The 16,349-nt window shown below is 43.2% G+C and overlaps 1 protein-coding gene across 7 annotated transcripts in view; it reads left to right on the plus strand.

The window, feature by feature from the left end:
• LOC126481385 (DNA primase large subunit-like) overlaps positions 1 to 16,349 on the plus strand; it is a 160,460-nt gene that overhangs the window by 70,715 nt on the left and 73,396 nt on the right. For all 7 annotated transcript variants that reach the window (XM_050105106.1, XM_050105100.1, XM_050105104.1 and 4 more), the window contains one exon: positions 8,683 to 8,952. In XM_050105106.1, the coding sequence (XP_049961063.1) occupies positions 8,683 to 8,952 (270 nt within the window). The remainder of the gene's footprint in view (positions 1 to 8,682; positions 8,953 to 16,349) is intronic.

Consider the following 16,349-nt stretch of genomic DNA (forward strand, 5'->3'; position numbering starts at 1 on the left):
ATGACTGCAATCCGCATCCAGCCCCTCCTCTCTGAACTCTACTGTTTCCTCTACTACCTCTCCTGCAGGCCCACTCACATACACCTCCATTTTGCATCCCTCAGCCACAGCTTTGTGTTGACCTGTCACAAGGTCCAAAAGACTGGTTTCAGCTGAAGGCTCTCTGCCACCAATTTTTTCCCCATTCTTGGCACATCCTGGGGTTCTGAATTAGTATATACTCATGGCTCAGTCATTGTTGATCACATAGGCTTTGCTTTTACTCATGCAGGACATACTGAACTGTGCTCCTTGCCGTATACCTGTACTGTTTTCACTGCGGAATTGGTAGCCCTCTCTCATGCTCTTGAGCATATCTGTTCCTGCACCAGTGAGTCTGTTCTCACCTCCAGTGACTCCTTGAGCAATTTGCAAGCTCTCAGCCAGTGTTACCCTTGCCATCCATTGGTTGTGGCTATTCAGGATTTCCTGCATGCCCTTGAATAACATGGGTACTCAGTGACCTTTGTTTGGACCCCAGGCAATGTTGGGATCCAGAGGAATGAACTCGCTGATAGATTAGCTGAACCAGCTACCAGTAAGCCAACTCTCGAGATAAGTGTTCTGGAAATAGGCCTCTGATCGGTGTTACACCATCAAGTTTTAGGGGTCTGGGATGCGGAGTGGCTCATTCTGACTTCACCAAACAAACTGTATGTGATAAAGAAGGCTACAAATCTGTGAAGGTTCTCCATGCAGGCCTCTTGCAAGGACCCTACTGTCCTTTACCGGCTCCGCATCAGCCATATTTGGCTGACTCATGATAATCTCCTCTGTCATGAGGACCCACCCCACTGTCGTTGTGGTTTCCGTTTGATGGTCGCCTACATTTTGCTGGACTGTCCCAATCTAGCTGCCCTTTGGCAGACGCTTAATCTCCCTGACTCGCTACCTCTGGTATTAGTCGACAATGCCCCAGCAGCTGACTTAGTTTTACAGTTTATTCGAGAAGAAAGCTTTTACCACTTTCTTTAAAAGCAAGTCACTTAATCTTACCGGCCCCTTAAGGGGTTGGCAGAACACTCTGTTGTCTCCTGTGCCCAGACAGGGCTGTGGCTGTCTGGGCTTGGTGGTTCACTCCAACCCACACTACCTGCTCTTTTACTCTTTGTTTTCCCCCTCTCACATGGACTGTTCGTCTTATGTGTATCTGTGCTTCTCTTGCCCTGTCCATGTTGCTAATCTTCTCTAGGCCATTTCTGAGTGGGGTACATGTGGTAAGTGGCTGGGGGTTGGCGGTTGTATGTCCCATCATTCTGCTTTTTGGGGTTTCCGGCTGCTCTCAAGATAGGGCATCTCACCTGCCTTTCTTCCTACATCACCCCTTTCTTCTATTTTTGTCCCTTACCTAGCCTTCGTTGACCTCTCATAGACCATGGGGTTTTCTTCTCCTTGGTTTTGCACAGTAGGACATCTCTGATGTACAGTCACGCAGGCCTGTGTGTTCCATCAAAAAGGTACTGATGACCAACCTTTGTAGGGGATTATTGAGAGCCTTAGAGGGAGGATTAGGCAACTATTGACTAGAACAGAGGAAAGGAATACGGTAGTTGAATGGGCAGCTTTGAGAGATGAAATAGTGAAAGCAGCAGAGAGCTGAATAGGTAATAAAACAAGGGCTAGTAGAAATCCTTTGGTATCACAGGAGATATTGAATGTAATTGATGAAAGCAGAGAATATAAAAATGCTGCAGATGAGCATGAAAGAGAGGATACAAATGTCTAAAAAATGAGATTTATAAGAAGTGCAAAATGGCTAAATAGGAATGACTAGATGGCAAGTTTAAGGATTTAAAAGCAATTTTATGAGGGGAAAGCTCCTTGGAGGCAGAAAGGTCTCTGAGGGAGGAGGGGGTGGGGTGGTGGAGCGACAAGGCGAGGTGGCAGGTCTGGGATCCATATCAATCAGAATGGACGGCTAGGAACATCTGTGACCTGTTGTCCTGTGGTGGGTTCCCAAAGGTAGTTCACCAACTTCCTGCCTTCAGAAAGCTGTGTTAGGCAAACATGTGGTGGACTGGGCTCTCTGCGGGGGCGTGTCTGGTTAATACGCTTTTGGCCCCGAATGCCATCCAGGAATTCTACATTCAACTTGTTTGTGCTGAGGAGGTTGTCAAAGGTAACCAGTGGGACTCATCCTATGAGAACGTAAGAAGATCCTCGCTGGGCTTGGTCTTGCATGGAGAACATGTGGTGACGGCAGCAGCCAGGGTGTGGTTTATATGCTTGTGGTTGAAGAATAGAAACTTGGGAGCAGTGTTGTTGGCCATAGAGCTTCTTTGCTGGGGGAGAATAGTCTTGGGTATATGCCAGTATGATGCCAAGTAAAGGGAACCACATACTCCAGTGGGTGGTGGTGGTGATGACAGGACTTAGCCAATTGGGTATGAAAGGTGCAGAGAAAGCTTTCTGCCAAACCATTCAATATTGGGTGGAATGACGCAGTGTGGATTAGAAATGCCATTAGTTTGGCAAAAGGTCTTAAATTTGGCAGAGGTAAATTGTGATCCATTATTGTCTGTAACAAAGGACTCAGGAAGCCCCTTGAGGGCAAAAATCTTAGGCAGTGCTCAGATAGTCTGGGCCAAAGACATAGAGGGCATTTTTATCACAAAATGCAATCCATTACATGCATCTATTGCAGTGACCAAGTGGCTCCTGGAATAGGGCTGTCAAAGTCGAGATGAGTACAGTATTGTGGGGCTGGAATAGTAGGCCACAGGAAATTGCACTGGGGTGGGCCAGTTTGTTTGCGTTGGCAAGTGGAGCATGCATTGATCATAGAGAAAAATCATTGTTTATACCTTGCCAGTATATGGGATGTCTTACCAGTCGTTTCATGAGCAACCCCTCCTCCCCTGCTCTTTGGTGCAGCAAATCGAGAGCCTGCTCGTGAAGAGTGTGTGGGATGAGGTCCCTGGTGCACCCTGTACGGTTATGTAGGAGGACAGTGCCTTGTATGACCAAATGCTCATGCTATTGCAGCTAGGAAGCCCAGGCCCTGTTGGTGTACCGGATGACCTCCTACAGTACTGAGTCGGATACAATATGGTGTTTGCAAGGTGGATGTCCAGCAGAAGGTTGGCCATGGCTTCCTTGGTGGCAGAGTCATCTGAAATCACGCCTTGGGGTCAGCATCGAAGTCCAGATGTTGACCAAGAAGTAGGTGAGATAAGGGGAAAGCTTTGGAACGCTGTGTGGTTGAGCAAAACTGGATGTCATAGGAATAAGCTGATGAAAACAGCGTCCGATGCTGAAGACACCATGCTGTCTTGGCAAGAATGGCTGCCAAAGCTTTGGAAGAGGGCTGGAGCAGCTTACGATCCATGAGTAAGGTGAATTTGCACCTTCAGGCATATTTGTGGAATTTTTTCCCAAAAACTTTTTCTAGAACTGCTTGTTAAATTTGTCTATAGTTCCATTGAGCAGAATTTCGTGTCTTTGATATGAATGCAGTTGGGCATATTACTCCATTTTATCACGTGTGAAAGCCCCACCCCTGTGCCATAATCCAAGTATGGTGAATTATCTTGAAGATACACACATTAAAAAGAAGTTTTGCATCACCCCGGTTCCCAGAACTCCTAAAGATTGACGTTGACTGTGGTTATTGTATCACAGACATAGTCTCTTTGACTGTTCAGAGATGTGACTAAACCCGCCCAAAGATGTAAACAACAATACATAAGGAGCATCATTAGATGGAGGGGTCCGACAGCCGATCAGTTCCAGTCGCACCACCAGGAAGGACGTACACGGCTCATGTTGCCTGTAGTTCGGCCATGCCTAGACAGTCAATACTGCGGTTCGATCACATCCGCATTGTTACTTTGTGCCAGGAAGGGCTCTCAACAAGGGAAGTGTCGAGGCATCTCTGAGTGAACCAAATCAATGTTGTTCGGACGTGGAGGAGATAGAGAGACACAGGAACTGTCGATGACATGCCTCGCTCAGGCCACCCATGGGTTACTGCTGCAGCGGATGACTGCTACCTATGGATTATGGTTCAGGGGAACCCTGACAGCAGTGCCACCAGGTTGAACAATGCTTTTCATGCAGCCACGGGACGTCGTATTATGACTCAAACTGTGTACAATAGGCTGCATGATGTGCAACTTCACTCCAGACGTCCGTGGTGAGGTCCATCTTTGCAAGCACGACACCATGCACCGCGGTACAGATGGGCCCAACAACATGCCTAATGGACCGCTCAGCACTGGCATCATGTTCTCTTCACTGATGAGTGTTGCATGTCTTCAATCAGACAATCGTCAGAGACGTGTTTGGAGGCAACCCGGTCAGGCTGAACACCTTAGACACACTGTCCAGTGAGTGCAGCAAGGTGGAGGTTCCCTGCTGTTTTGGAGTGGCATTATGTGAGGGCTGACATATGCTGCTGGTGGTCATGGAAGGTGCCGTAATGGTTGTACAATATGTGAATGCCATCTTCCAACCGATAGTGCAACCATATTGGTAGCATATTGGCAAGGCATTCGTCTTCATGGATGACAGTTCACATCCCCATCATGTACATGTTGTGAGTGACTTCCTTCAGGATAATGACATCGCTTGACTAGAGTATCCAGTATGTTCTCCAGACATGAATCCTATGGAACATGCCTGAAATACATTGAAAAAGGCTGTTTATGGATGATGTGGATGTGACCCACCAACCACTCTGAAGGATCTACACCGAATTGCCGTTGAGGAGTGGGTAATCTGGACCAACAGTGCCTTGATGAACTTATGGATAGTATGCCACAACAAATACAGCCATGCATCAATGTAATAGGACGTGCTACTGGGTACCAGTGTGTACAGCAGTCTGGATCACCACCACTGAAGGTCTCGCTGTATGGTGGTACAACATGCAATGTGTGGCTTTCATGAGCAATAAAAAGGGCAGAAATGATGTTTATGTTGATCTCTATTCCAATTTTCTGTACATGTTCTGGAACTCTCGGAACCGAGTTGATGCAAAACTTTTTTTGATGTGTGTATTTTGGTCACTGGCGCAGCTACCACGGGCTTCAGTAAGAACCTAGAACACCTCTTGTCAGGGTTTGAGCATTCTATTCTTCATTCACGAGCAGATAAACCACATTATGGATGCTGTCATCATCACAGGTTCTCCATACAAGACAAACGAAGATAAGTGTGCAGCATGTTGAATACTTAGGCTACATATTTAGCACCTCAGGATCCATTCTGCATCACAGCATGTAGAGGTGATACAGAAATTACCTGCACCCAAGGACAAGTCCATGTCCATCCTGGGACAACTAAATTGTTACTGTCGTTTTATCCCACGTGCTGCAGCAACTGTGGAACACCTGCATCAATAGCTTCACAAACTCGTGCATTGGAAATGGTCTTCAGCATGCGATAAACCAATCTGGTACTCAAAGAATCCTCCTTCAAACAACCTCTCTCACATCTTACCACGCCATCCATCAGGTCATGTTAGCAGCTGATGCTTCGGATTATGGCACAGGGGTGGGGCTTTCCCATGTGATAAAATGGAGTAACCTGCCCAACTGCATTCATATCAAAGACACGAAATTCTGCTCAATGGAATTTAGTCAAATTGAACAAGAAGTTCTAGAAAAAGTTTTTGGGAAAAAAATTCCACGACTATGCCTGAAAGTGCAAATTCACCTTACTCATGGATCATAATTTGCTCAAGCCCGTTTCCAAGGCTTTGGCAGCCATTCTTGCCAAGACAGCACAGTGTCTTCAGCATTGGACACATCTGAAATCATGCTTTGGGGTCAGCGTCGAAGTCCAAATGTTGACTAAGAAGTAGGCGGGATAAGGGGAAAGCTTTGGAATGCTGTGCGGTTGAGCGAAGGTACAAGGATATGGAATAAGTTCACAGATATGTGCATGGCTCGAAGACTTCTTAAGTAATAAAACCCAGTACATTGTCCTTGATTGTGAGTATTCATCAGGGACAAGGGTATCCTCAGGAGTTCCCCAGGAAAGTGTGATGCTGTTGTTCTCTATATACCCAAATGATTTGGCTGACAGGGTGGGCAGTAATCTGTAGGCTGATGGTTAAATGTGGAAAAATGTAAGTTAATGCGGATGAGAAGGAAGATCAAACCTGAAATGTTCACGTACACTATTACAAGTGTCAAGTTGTGTAAATATCCGGGTGAAATGTTGCAAAGGAGTATGAGATGGAACGAGCATGTGAGAACTGTGTTAGGAAAGGCAAATGGTCGACTTCAGTTCATTGGGAGAATCTTAGGAAAGAGTGGTTCACCTGTAAAGGAGATTGATATAGGACTCTAGTGAGATCTGTTCTTGAGTACTGCAAGAGTGTTTGGAATCCATACCAGGTTAGATTAAAGGAAGACATCAAAGCAATTCAGAGGCAGGCTGCTATATTTGTTACTCGTAGGTTCAAACAACATACGAGTGTATGGAGATGCTTCAGGAAACGCAGATGGGAATACCTGGAGGGAAGGCAACATTCTTTTCAAGAAACACTTTTGAGCAAATTTAGAGAACTGGCATTTGAAGCTGACTGCAGAACAATTCTATTGCTTCCAACATACATTGCGTGTAAGGACCATGAAGGTAAGATAAGAGACATCAGGGCTCCTATGGAGGCAACAGACAGTTGTTTTTCCCTCACTCTAGTTGTGAGTGGAACAGGAAAGGAAATGACAAGTAGTAGTACACAGTACCCTCCACCATGCTCCGTACAGTGGCTTGCGGAGTATCGATGTAGATATGGGTGTAGATGTAGATGCAGGTCCAGTATTTTGCAAATAATATCTGTATGCTCCTCATCCTTGTAACCAAACTACCACTGCTTTATTTTAACAGTGGTCATTGTGAGTCGATTATAGCTCAAACTTAATTTCTGCCTCTGAAAGAATTGCTCAACAGTGTATGGATAGCATCAACACCTACACACCACCCAGACTCATTAGATGCCATTTCATTGCAGCAAAATGCCGTAGGATTGTAGCTTTCTGCCAACGTCTTAATTTCTTTCATCTCATTGTGGAAGCAACACCACCATTGTTCACATCCATACTCTCCCTCCACTCCCCACACCACTGTGGATGTCTCACAAATTATGAAGTTGAACACAGGTTTATACCTACTTCACTGGCTTCCTGTTAGCTTTTCTGACTGGGTATTCTGCTTTTATCCCGAAGATCAGTGCTTAAGGTAAATTCTGTGTGGTGAACACCCAATTTTTCCATTCTTCCAGCTCCACCATTAAAAAAAACAGTGCAAATAAACAACCTATGAATGAATGAATAAGTAAATACTAATACAGCAATAATTAGTGAACTTTGGCGAACTCCAACAGCTGCTTTTATCTTCACAGCACTGCAGTATGAACTCAAGGATTTCTTAGGATTTTATTGTTTATTTTGTTATGGTCGTTTCAGATTACAGTAGACGGGAAGGAAAAATGTCTGACTTTAAATGTACTTTTCAAGTGAGATTTGAATCTATGGCTACAGTTGCAATAGTATGCAGCTAGTGAGGCATCAGTAACATGAACAGTCTCTTATTGCTGCAGTAGTAGCTAAAGCAGAAAGTGGCAGAGCCCATACAAAGTAAAAGAGGGAGAAATTGTAATTTACTCATAAAATAACTTTATTGTAGTTGAAAAATTAAATTTTCTACCTTATTGTTACTTATTATGCAAGAATTTTTCGAAATACTTCCATCAGAATTACAAGTAAATATCTAGTGAATTTGGGCAATGGACTTCCAAAACTGGAGCTGGAGTATCCTGTCACTGAGTTATGGCCATGCTCTACCATTAATGTCATTCAAAGCAGCTAGGCAGTGTAGTGCCCACACAATTCTGATTATACATATTTGTTCAGAGTTAAAAATACCATCCAACTAGGTTTGAAGTGCGTTTTTGTGCAGAAAAGAATTTTCTTGATTGTTTAATAAGGAACAGGAAAGATAAAATCTGAGGGCACAAGATCAGGTGAATAAGTGCATGAGGAATGACTGCCCAAACTCCTGGATAGTTATTTGTGAAATCAGCAGAGTACGTTATCATGTAGGGCTGATACTGATACAGATTTTTGGTGAATTTTTTATACTGCATCCGGAAAGTGTCTCACTTGTTGGCAAAAATGCCAGCTGCAATGGAAAGAGTTCATAGTGCACACAATCATTTTTATGCCACTAGGTACAAAATAATAAACATAAGTTGCACAATTTTTCTGTTGCTGCGTAGCTTGAATCTTATTGCAGTTAACCATACCAAAAAAGTCTGCAGTTATTTAACTGTAGAACTACTACTACTTTTGAAGCAGTGTCAAACTCACCTGCCTAAGTAAGATGACAAACATCCTTTCTTAAAATCAGAGGTTGCAATACCTAAGAAAAGAGAGCTATGAAGAGGTGCTTGGCATTGTTGAAGAACTAAGTAAAAAATTTACAGAGAACTATTTGAAATTTGTAACTTGTGGATGTCCTTTGTGTGACAACATTTTACCGTTGTATTCCGTGTGTGTGTGTGTGTGTGTGTGTGTGTGTGTGTGTGTGTGTGTGTGTGTGTGTGTGTCTACTGGTTTATTAAGTTATGTAGTTTGTTTACTTTCTTTAATGTGAACAGTATTCAAGATTTAAAAAATTATTCCTTTTTGTAAGATGCACCTCTACAAGACACTCCGTGAGCGCCATCGTCTTTCACATGAACCTCGCCGTACATTAAGCCTATTTCTCAAAGACATAGGCATGCCTATTGAACATGCTGTTTCCTTTTGGAAGAGAGAATATTCGCAGAAAGCTACTGCTGCATGCAGTTGCCAGCATTCCTGGCAAAAAGACATGCGGAAACTAGTGTATAGTATACGCCATATGTATGGTTTAGAAGGCAGTCGTATCAATTACAGAGCACAGTCATGTAAGATTATACAGGTATGTATGAATTTTCAAGCAGATAACAAGAATTAAGAATGAAGAAGTGCTAGTTAAATTTGTTACTAATTTTTCCTCTGATTTTAATTTGGATGTAGATTTACCCAAATACAGCATAACTGTGAAAACAATTGGCTTATTTATGAGGTGTTAAAAGTACAAAAGTATTTGTGTTGTGTTTATACAGTACATACATTTCAGCAAATTCAGTTTTCTTCTTCATTTTTGTGTGTTTCTCCATATCACCCAATTCTGCACATGTATGTAACTGTCTACAGTCAGAGGTACAAACCACTGAGTATGCTTATGAAATATTGTATAATCTGTTATTTGTAACTCATTAGTAGTAGTTCTTCAAATGATGTTTCTTTGTCAAGTTACCTTCCATTAAGAATGTGATGAGTGCAGTCAACGACTGTGATACGACTTTCAAATGGTAGAGCACAGAAATCAGTCATCCTTTTCTTGCAGGTTTTATTCGGCAAATCTAGATTCGGCTAGTCCTTAGCGATTATCAATGTACCATTTCATAGTATCAGTGTGTGTTCTAGTACATCAGCCCCCTTTGTTCTGTCTCAGTTCGTTAAAGACTCAACTTGAAGGAACAGTGACAGAAGCCTGAACAACAAGGGGCTGACGTAATAGAACATGCACTGATACTATGAAATGAAATGGTACATTGATAATCGCTAAGCACTAGCCGAAATCTAGATTTTGCCGAATAAAACCTGCAAGAAAAGAATGACTGAATGCTGTGCTCTACCACTTGAAAGGATGTTTCTTTGCTTGCAGATTTCATTCGACTACAGAAAAATTAATAACCATTGTGAAATGTAGTAATCCTACACATGATTTCTTGTTGTTAAGAAAAGTTAAAAAAATTGACCATCTAATATGGTACGTTAACACCATAAGGTCTGATAATTCGTATTTTCTCATCAATGAATGCTTATTTATTTATTTATTTATTTATTTATGCATTTATTGTACCTGGCAAGATTAGGGCCTTCAGGCCCTCTCTTACACCTAACCAGGCATACTCAGATTCAACAAATTTCAGTGTCTACAGAAAATTAGGACATATAACATGTTACACAGTATTAATGTTAAAGAAAAAAATAGAGATTATAAAAGTAGTACAATGATAATTATAACAATCAAAAAATAATTATAACAATCAAGAATAATAATAATAATAATAATAATAATAATAATAATGACTATGTATATGAAAGTAAACATATTTTTCTGTTATGAGTGTCAGTCCTATTGCTAGTTGGAAATTTTCTCGTTATATTCTTGCAGCTTGTGAGCTATTCTCATCGAGCAGAGACATAAGACGATGGAATGGGGTGAAAGAGATATAGAAGAGGTAGATAGGTTAGAGGAAGAGAAATAGAATGGTAAAATTCGAAGCTATGATGGAGAGGAGAAAGAAAAAGATGAGGGGGGGCACAACAATGGTGGCTATACCGTCCCTAATATGTAAGTCTTAAGTTCCCTCTTGAATGTTGAGTGGTTTTGGATAAGACGCAGATCACAGGGGAGCGCGTTCCATAGTCGTATGGCTGAGATGGAGAATGACACGGAGAAAGATTTTGTGTTATGTAAAGGTACAGCCAAGATGCTAGACGTATCCGATCTGGTATTGCGGTTGTGGAATGATGATAGGTGTTTAATGTGAGAAGATAAGTATTGGGGGCACCAGTGGCTAAGAAATCGATGAAGTAAGCACATCGTGTGGAGATCGCGTGCCTTATGTGGGCGTATCCAACCTAGCTGGGAGTATGAAGGACTGATATGATCATACAACCGTATGTTGCATACGTATCTAACACAAGCATTCATCACTAGCTCGAGGCATCTCGAATTTTCATTATTTGTACCATGTTGAACTACATCACAGTAGTAAAGATTAGGCAAGACTAGTGTTTGGACTAATTTTTGTTTAACATGGGTTGGAAATATTTTTCTAAATTTTTGAATTGCATGTAGGGAGGAGAGTGATTTCCGGCAAGCTGTGACTGTTTGTTCTTCCCAGTTTAGGTGTTCATCCAAGATTATTCCAAGGTCTTTTACTGTTTTTTGGTATGGTAGTTGGGTACCACTGAGGAGTATTTGAGGGACTGTTTCGCGAAAGTACCGACTGATTAGCTTTGGATGAGATATAAGTATGACCTGGGATTTCTTGGGGTTTAGTTTCATACCTAGGCTCTGTGCCCATCGAGAAACAGCGCAAAGATCTGCGTTCATACTCGCTACTGCGTCAGCAATGTTCTTGGGGCTTGCACTTATGTACAGTTGGATGTCGTCGGCATATAGATGGTAGTTGCAGGAGTGAATCACTGAAGAAATATCATTAATGTACAGTGAGAAGAGTAATGGACCAAGGACGGAGCCGTGGGGAACTCCAGAGCGCACGTTTTTCCATGATGACTTTTCCGACCCACAAATGACTTGTTGACTTCTGTTTTTGAGGTAGCTGTCGAACCAGTGTATTGCGCTGTTTGAGAAATTCAGCTGCTTCATTTTAATTAGTAATATATCAAAGTCAACTGTATCAAAAGCCTTGCTAAAGTCAAGCAGTGTTAGGATGGTAGCTTCACGTCTGTCCATAGCATGTTTAATGTCATCAGTTACTTTGATTAATGCAGTTGCTGTACTATGGTGCTTTCGAAAACCTGACTGATATTTGTCGTGGATGTTATGAGTTTTGAGGTAATCCGTCAGCTGTTCATGGACGATGTGTTCTAGGGCTTTAGATATTGCAGGAAGTATGCTGATCGGCCTGTAGTCACCTGGCGACTTAGGGTTGTCAGTCTTGGGTATAGGTTGAATTAAGCTTTGCTTCCACTCAGTAGGATATGTACTACTGACAAGAGACAGGTTGAAGATGTCTGTGATAACTGGAGTAATAGTGTTTACGACGTTCTTAATCATGCCAATGCTCACTCCATCATTTCCTACTGCCTCGGAAGAGATTCTCATAATTGCCTTGTGTACTGTGCCGGTAGTGACATGTTTTAGGAAAAACTTGTCTCTCGAGAGATTGATATCTTGGGGCTGGTAATTTGTCGCTGCGTGGCAGTTTACGGCTGTTGAGAAGAAATCGTTAAATTCTTCTGCAGACGCTTGATAAACAGCGTCAGATCTTCGCTTCCCTATACCGAAACTGCGCAGCTTTTTCCACAGTGCAGCAGGTTTTGATATGCCGCATACGACAGAGCGGGCATGTCTGATTTTGGCATTCCTCACGCTTTTCTTGGTTCTATTTCGGAGTTTCCTATAAGCTTCGTATGCCTCGGGAGTTGGGTTACGCTTGAAGGCCCTATGTGCAGCATCACGTTCATTCATTAACTGGCGTAATGCAGTGGTGAGCCACGGAGCGGGAGCTCTCTTTACCTTGACAGTGCGTTGAGGAGCATGTTTATCATACAGTGCAATAATTTTGCGACATAATTCCCGAATTTTTCCGTCTAAAGTCGGTTCATTGCTTATATCATGCCAAGGGATGTCTGAGCAATCCTTTTGAAGAGCGTCATGGTTAACATTTTTTAGGTTTCTGTAGGTTACCAGGTGAGATTTTTCTTTGGTAGTATGTACTGAGTAATTTAAGAAAATAACGTCATGAGCAGAGAGTCCTGGAGCGGATGTCTGATTGGCGCGAATTATTTTATCTGGTCGCTTTGTTGCTATTATATCTATGAGTGTATGGCTGTGTGGCGTGTGATGAGTTGGGTCCAGCGGTGCTAAACTCATATCATTGGAGTGGAACAGTCTCCTAAGTTTTTCTGCAGAGGGAGATTTTAACTGTAAGTCGATGTTTGTGTCGCCCATAATGATTATGTGTTCATACAGTGTCACGAGCGAGGACAGGGCAGACTGAAAGGAGGACATAGCACCGACGTTTGGAGGTTTATAGATTACTCCAATTAGCAGTTTCTGATTTGATGTATTTATTTCGAAAAACAAGAACTCTGCTTCTCCTTCGCCCTTTGCATCCGATGTGCATAGTATAGTAGGTCTCAGATCAGAGCGAATATAGGCACCCACACCACCCCCGCGTCGTGTTTCACGATCTGCCCTTAGGAGAGAGTAACCAGTGATTCGTCCCATTGTGGCCGCCTGTAGGACCGAGCGCGCTCCGTCTACCTGCTGGCCGGAAGAGGGACAAAAGCTGGATTTCGCGGGGGAAGACATATTTACACGTGTGTCCAAGGTCGTGACTGACTCAAGCGTCTGTGGGCTAAAGGTGAAAGACAGGCTGGTGGTATCGGAGAAGGGAGCGAAAAGAAAGATGGAAAGTGGCAGTAGTGGTTACGATAAAGATAATAGTAGTAGTAGTGGTAGTGACGAGGATGAAAATAACAGATATAGAAAGGCGGTTTTAAGGAGATTCCTGTTAATGGAGAATGTTAATTCCCGTTTGACTGACAATATGAATATAAATGAGCACTTATGATAGGCAACTAAAGAAGCAATATTTATGTGAAACAATTGACTGATTTTAAATAGAGTACTTATGGTACATATAGAAATAACGAAGCAATATTTACGTAAAAAAATGAAAAGAAAGAATAAAAATTAACTTATATTAGACAGAGTAAAATATGAGACTTTGTGTCTCGCGAGATTTCGCTCAGTCTTTCAGTTCGGACATGTTCGTCACCGTTTTCCTCCCTCCTTCCGTCTTGACTACGATCCTGCCATCCTGGGTCCATACATTTTGAAGGCCGAACTGTGTGATCGCAGTGTTCAAAACTTTTAGTCTTTCGCGCGTCAGATCTTCCCTCAGGGTAACCCCACTCTTGGCGAGTTTTCTTTTCTGAGCAAACACTTCAGCTCTTTTCCGGTATGACACAAATTTTATTATTATGGGCCTGGGTTTCATCGCACCTGGTATCCTGCGCCCAACACGGTGGCTTCTGTCAATATCAGCCACGTCGATCTGCACGCCAAGTTTCTCACGCACGAGGCTAATGGCCAGGTCGTCGGTGTTTTCTCGATCGTTTTCAGCTACCCCGAACAAGCGCAAGCTGTTCCTTCGCTGATACTGCTCAATTTCATCGGTGGCCGCAGACAGTTTAGCTTCTAGGTCGGCGGCTTTTTTCTCTTGTGCGGCCAGGGACTTTTTAAGAGACTGGATTTCGGTGCTGTTGCGCCCAACAGACTCTTGCAGTTTGTCCATGACCGCGGCCGTCACAGAGTCCGTGATGGATTGCACTATTACGTCTAGCGTGTCTTTACTGTGCAGCGCCGCACTCACCTGGGACCGGACGAGCTCCCCGATGTCGGGAAGCGAGGCCTCACCTGCCGCCGGAGACCGGGCGCCCGCGCTGCCTGCGCCCCTGTAGCCTCGCCTGCTGCCGCTTACTCGTGCTCTTCCCATTTTTCACTCACTTATCACTTATCACTTGTGGTAATCAACGGAGAACAACACACCACGGCAAGTAACACTTGTTTAGTTGGATGTACACGTTGTGGACTGCCGCACTTCTCTGTAACACCTTCAATGAGCGGAAAAACTCGCGAGCCAAAGAAACGCGCGTCACTCAGTGGCCGCCATCTTAGTCACTCACTAAAAGCACTTGAAAAATCATGTGTTGTGAAATAATTTTTAGGTCCAATTTTATCTTCACTTAGAGTGACATTCCTTGCTTCAGCTAAGACCTTGTAGGTAGTTGATAAATGGGTATCATTTGTGCAAAATGAACTAACAGTGAATATGTTATTATGTAAGCTATTTTTTATTACACATTACACCAAAATTTATATTTGCCAGTGAGATTCTCACACAGTGAACCACAACTCAGTTCCCAAATTTATTTTTTCTTGAACTGTAATGCAGTGTGTTCATAACATCCGAAGTAAGCTACACATACCTCTTCAGTGCCACTAAATGGCGGGCATCTCAGGGAACCTAATCGGCTAGGAGTGGGATCATGGTCAGAGAACATGAAGGCTCAAAAGAGGAGACTGTTAAGTGTTAGGGTGGAACTTTGTGTTTTTTGGAAAATGAGGATTATGGTTTAACTGTCTGAATAGTAAGAGTGACTGAAATCTAATCTTGATGCATGCTGCATAGTGATGGTATGGAGGGCTGTTGAGGTAAACCAACACAACTCTCTATTCTGCAAAATGCTGATTGTGCACCATCATCTGGTTACTTAAACCTAAAAGCCACAACAAAACCAAAATTTTTGTGGTTATAAGGTCTCAAGGAAAATTTAATGCCATCATATTCATTAATATATATGTATATTGTGAGTAGTTCATCAGTGATAGGAAAGTGTGGCTCAGGTCTTTTGCTACATATCGTGCTGTCTTTCATCTACATCAGCATACATACTCTGCAAACTACAGTGTGAACCACAGTGTGGCAGAGGATACTTTATGTAGGGTTTCTTCCCGTTCCAACCATTTGTGGAGCACAAGAAGAATGCCTGCCTAAATGCCTCTGTGCACCCTTTAATTAGTCTATTTATGTCTTTGTGGCCTATACAGGATTGATACTTTGGGGGCTGAAGTAAGGTTCCAGATTCTTCCCCTGATACTACTACTTCTTGAAAATTTGATAGTATGTTTTTGCAGGATGACTGGTGCCCATCTTCAGGTGCCTGCCAAAGTATATATACGGAAGCGCTGGCAGGTCGATAGAAACACAAACAAACACATACATACATACAAAATTCTAGCTTTTGCAACCAATGGTTGCTTCGTCAGGAAAGAGGGAAGGAGAGGGAAAGAGGGAAGGATGTGGATTTTGAGGGAGAGGGTAAGGAGTCATTCCAATCCCGGGAGCGGAAAGACTTACCTTAGGGGGAAAAAAGGACAGGTATACACTCTCGCTCGCTCGCGCGCGCGCGCGCGCACACACACACACACACACACACACACACACACATCCATCCGCACACACACACACACATCCATCCGCACACACACACACACACACACACACACACACACACACACACACACCCATCCGCACATACACAGACGCAGACACAAGCAGACATTATTTTATATATATAATCACCATTTCTGTGATGCTCCCCAATAAGTCAAAGGCCATAAGTACTGTCCTTCATTGAAAAAATATAGCCCCCAATTAGTCATATTTTGTAAGGATACCCCATACGTAAGCAACATTCCTAAATAGGCTGCACAAGTGTATGGTAACAATCTCCTTTGTAGACAGACTGCATTTTCCCAGTACCCTGTCAATTAACCCCCCCCCAGGGGGTCCACAACTCTTTTGTGGATACGTGCGTGGCGAGCACGGGGCCCCGAGCCATTGCAGCCTTCTTTCTCTCCCGGGCTGCATTTCCTTTCCCTTCCCCTCCTTTCCCCTCCATACCCCTTTACCCTCGCCCTCTCCTCTCCCTCTATTGGTG

This window comes from Schistocerca serialis, chromosome 5 (genome assembly GCF_023864345.2).
Source record: "Schistocerca serialis cubense isolate TAMUIC-IGC-003099 chromosome 5, iqSchSeri2.2, whole genome shotgun sequence".
Taxonomy (NCBI): Eukaryota; Metazoa; Arthropoda; class Insecta; order Orthoptera; family Acrididae; genus Schistocerca; species Schistocerca serialis.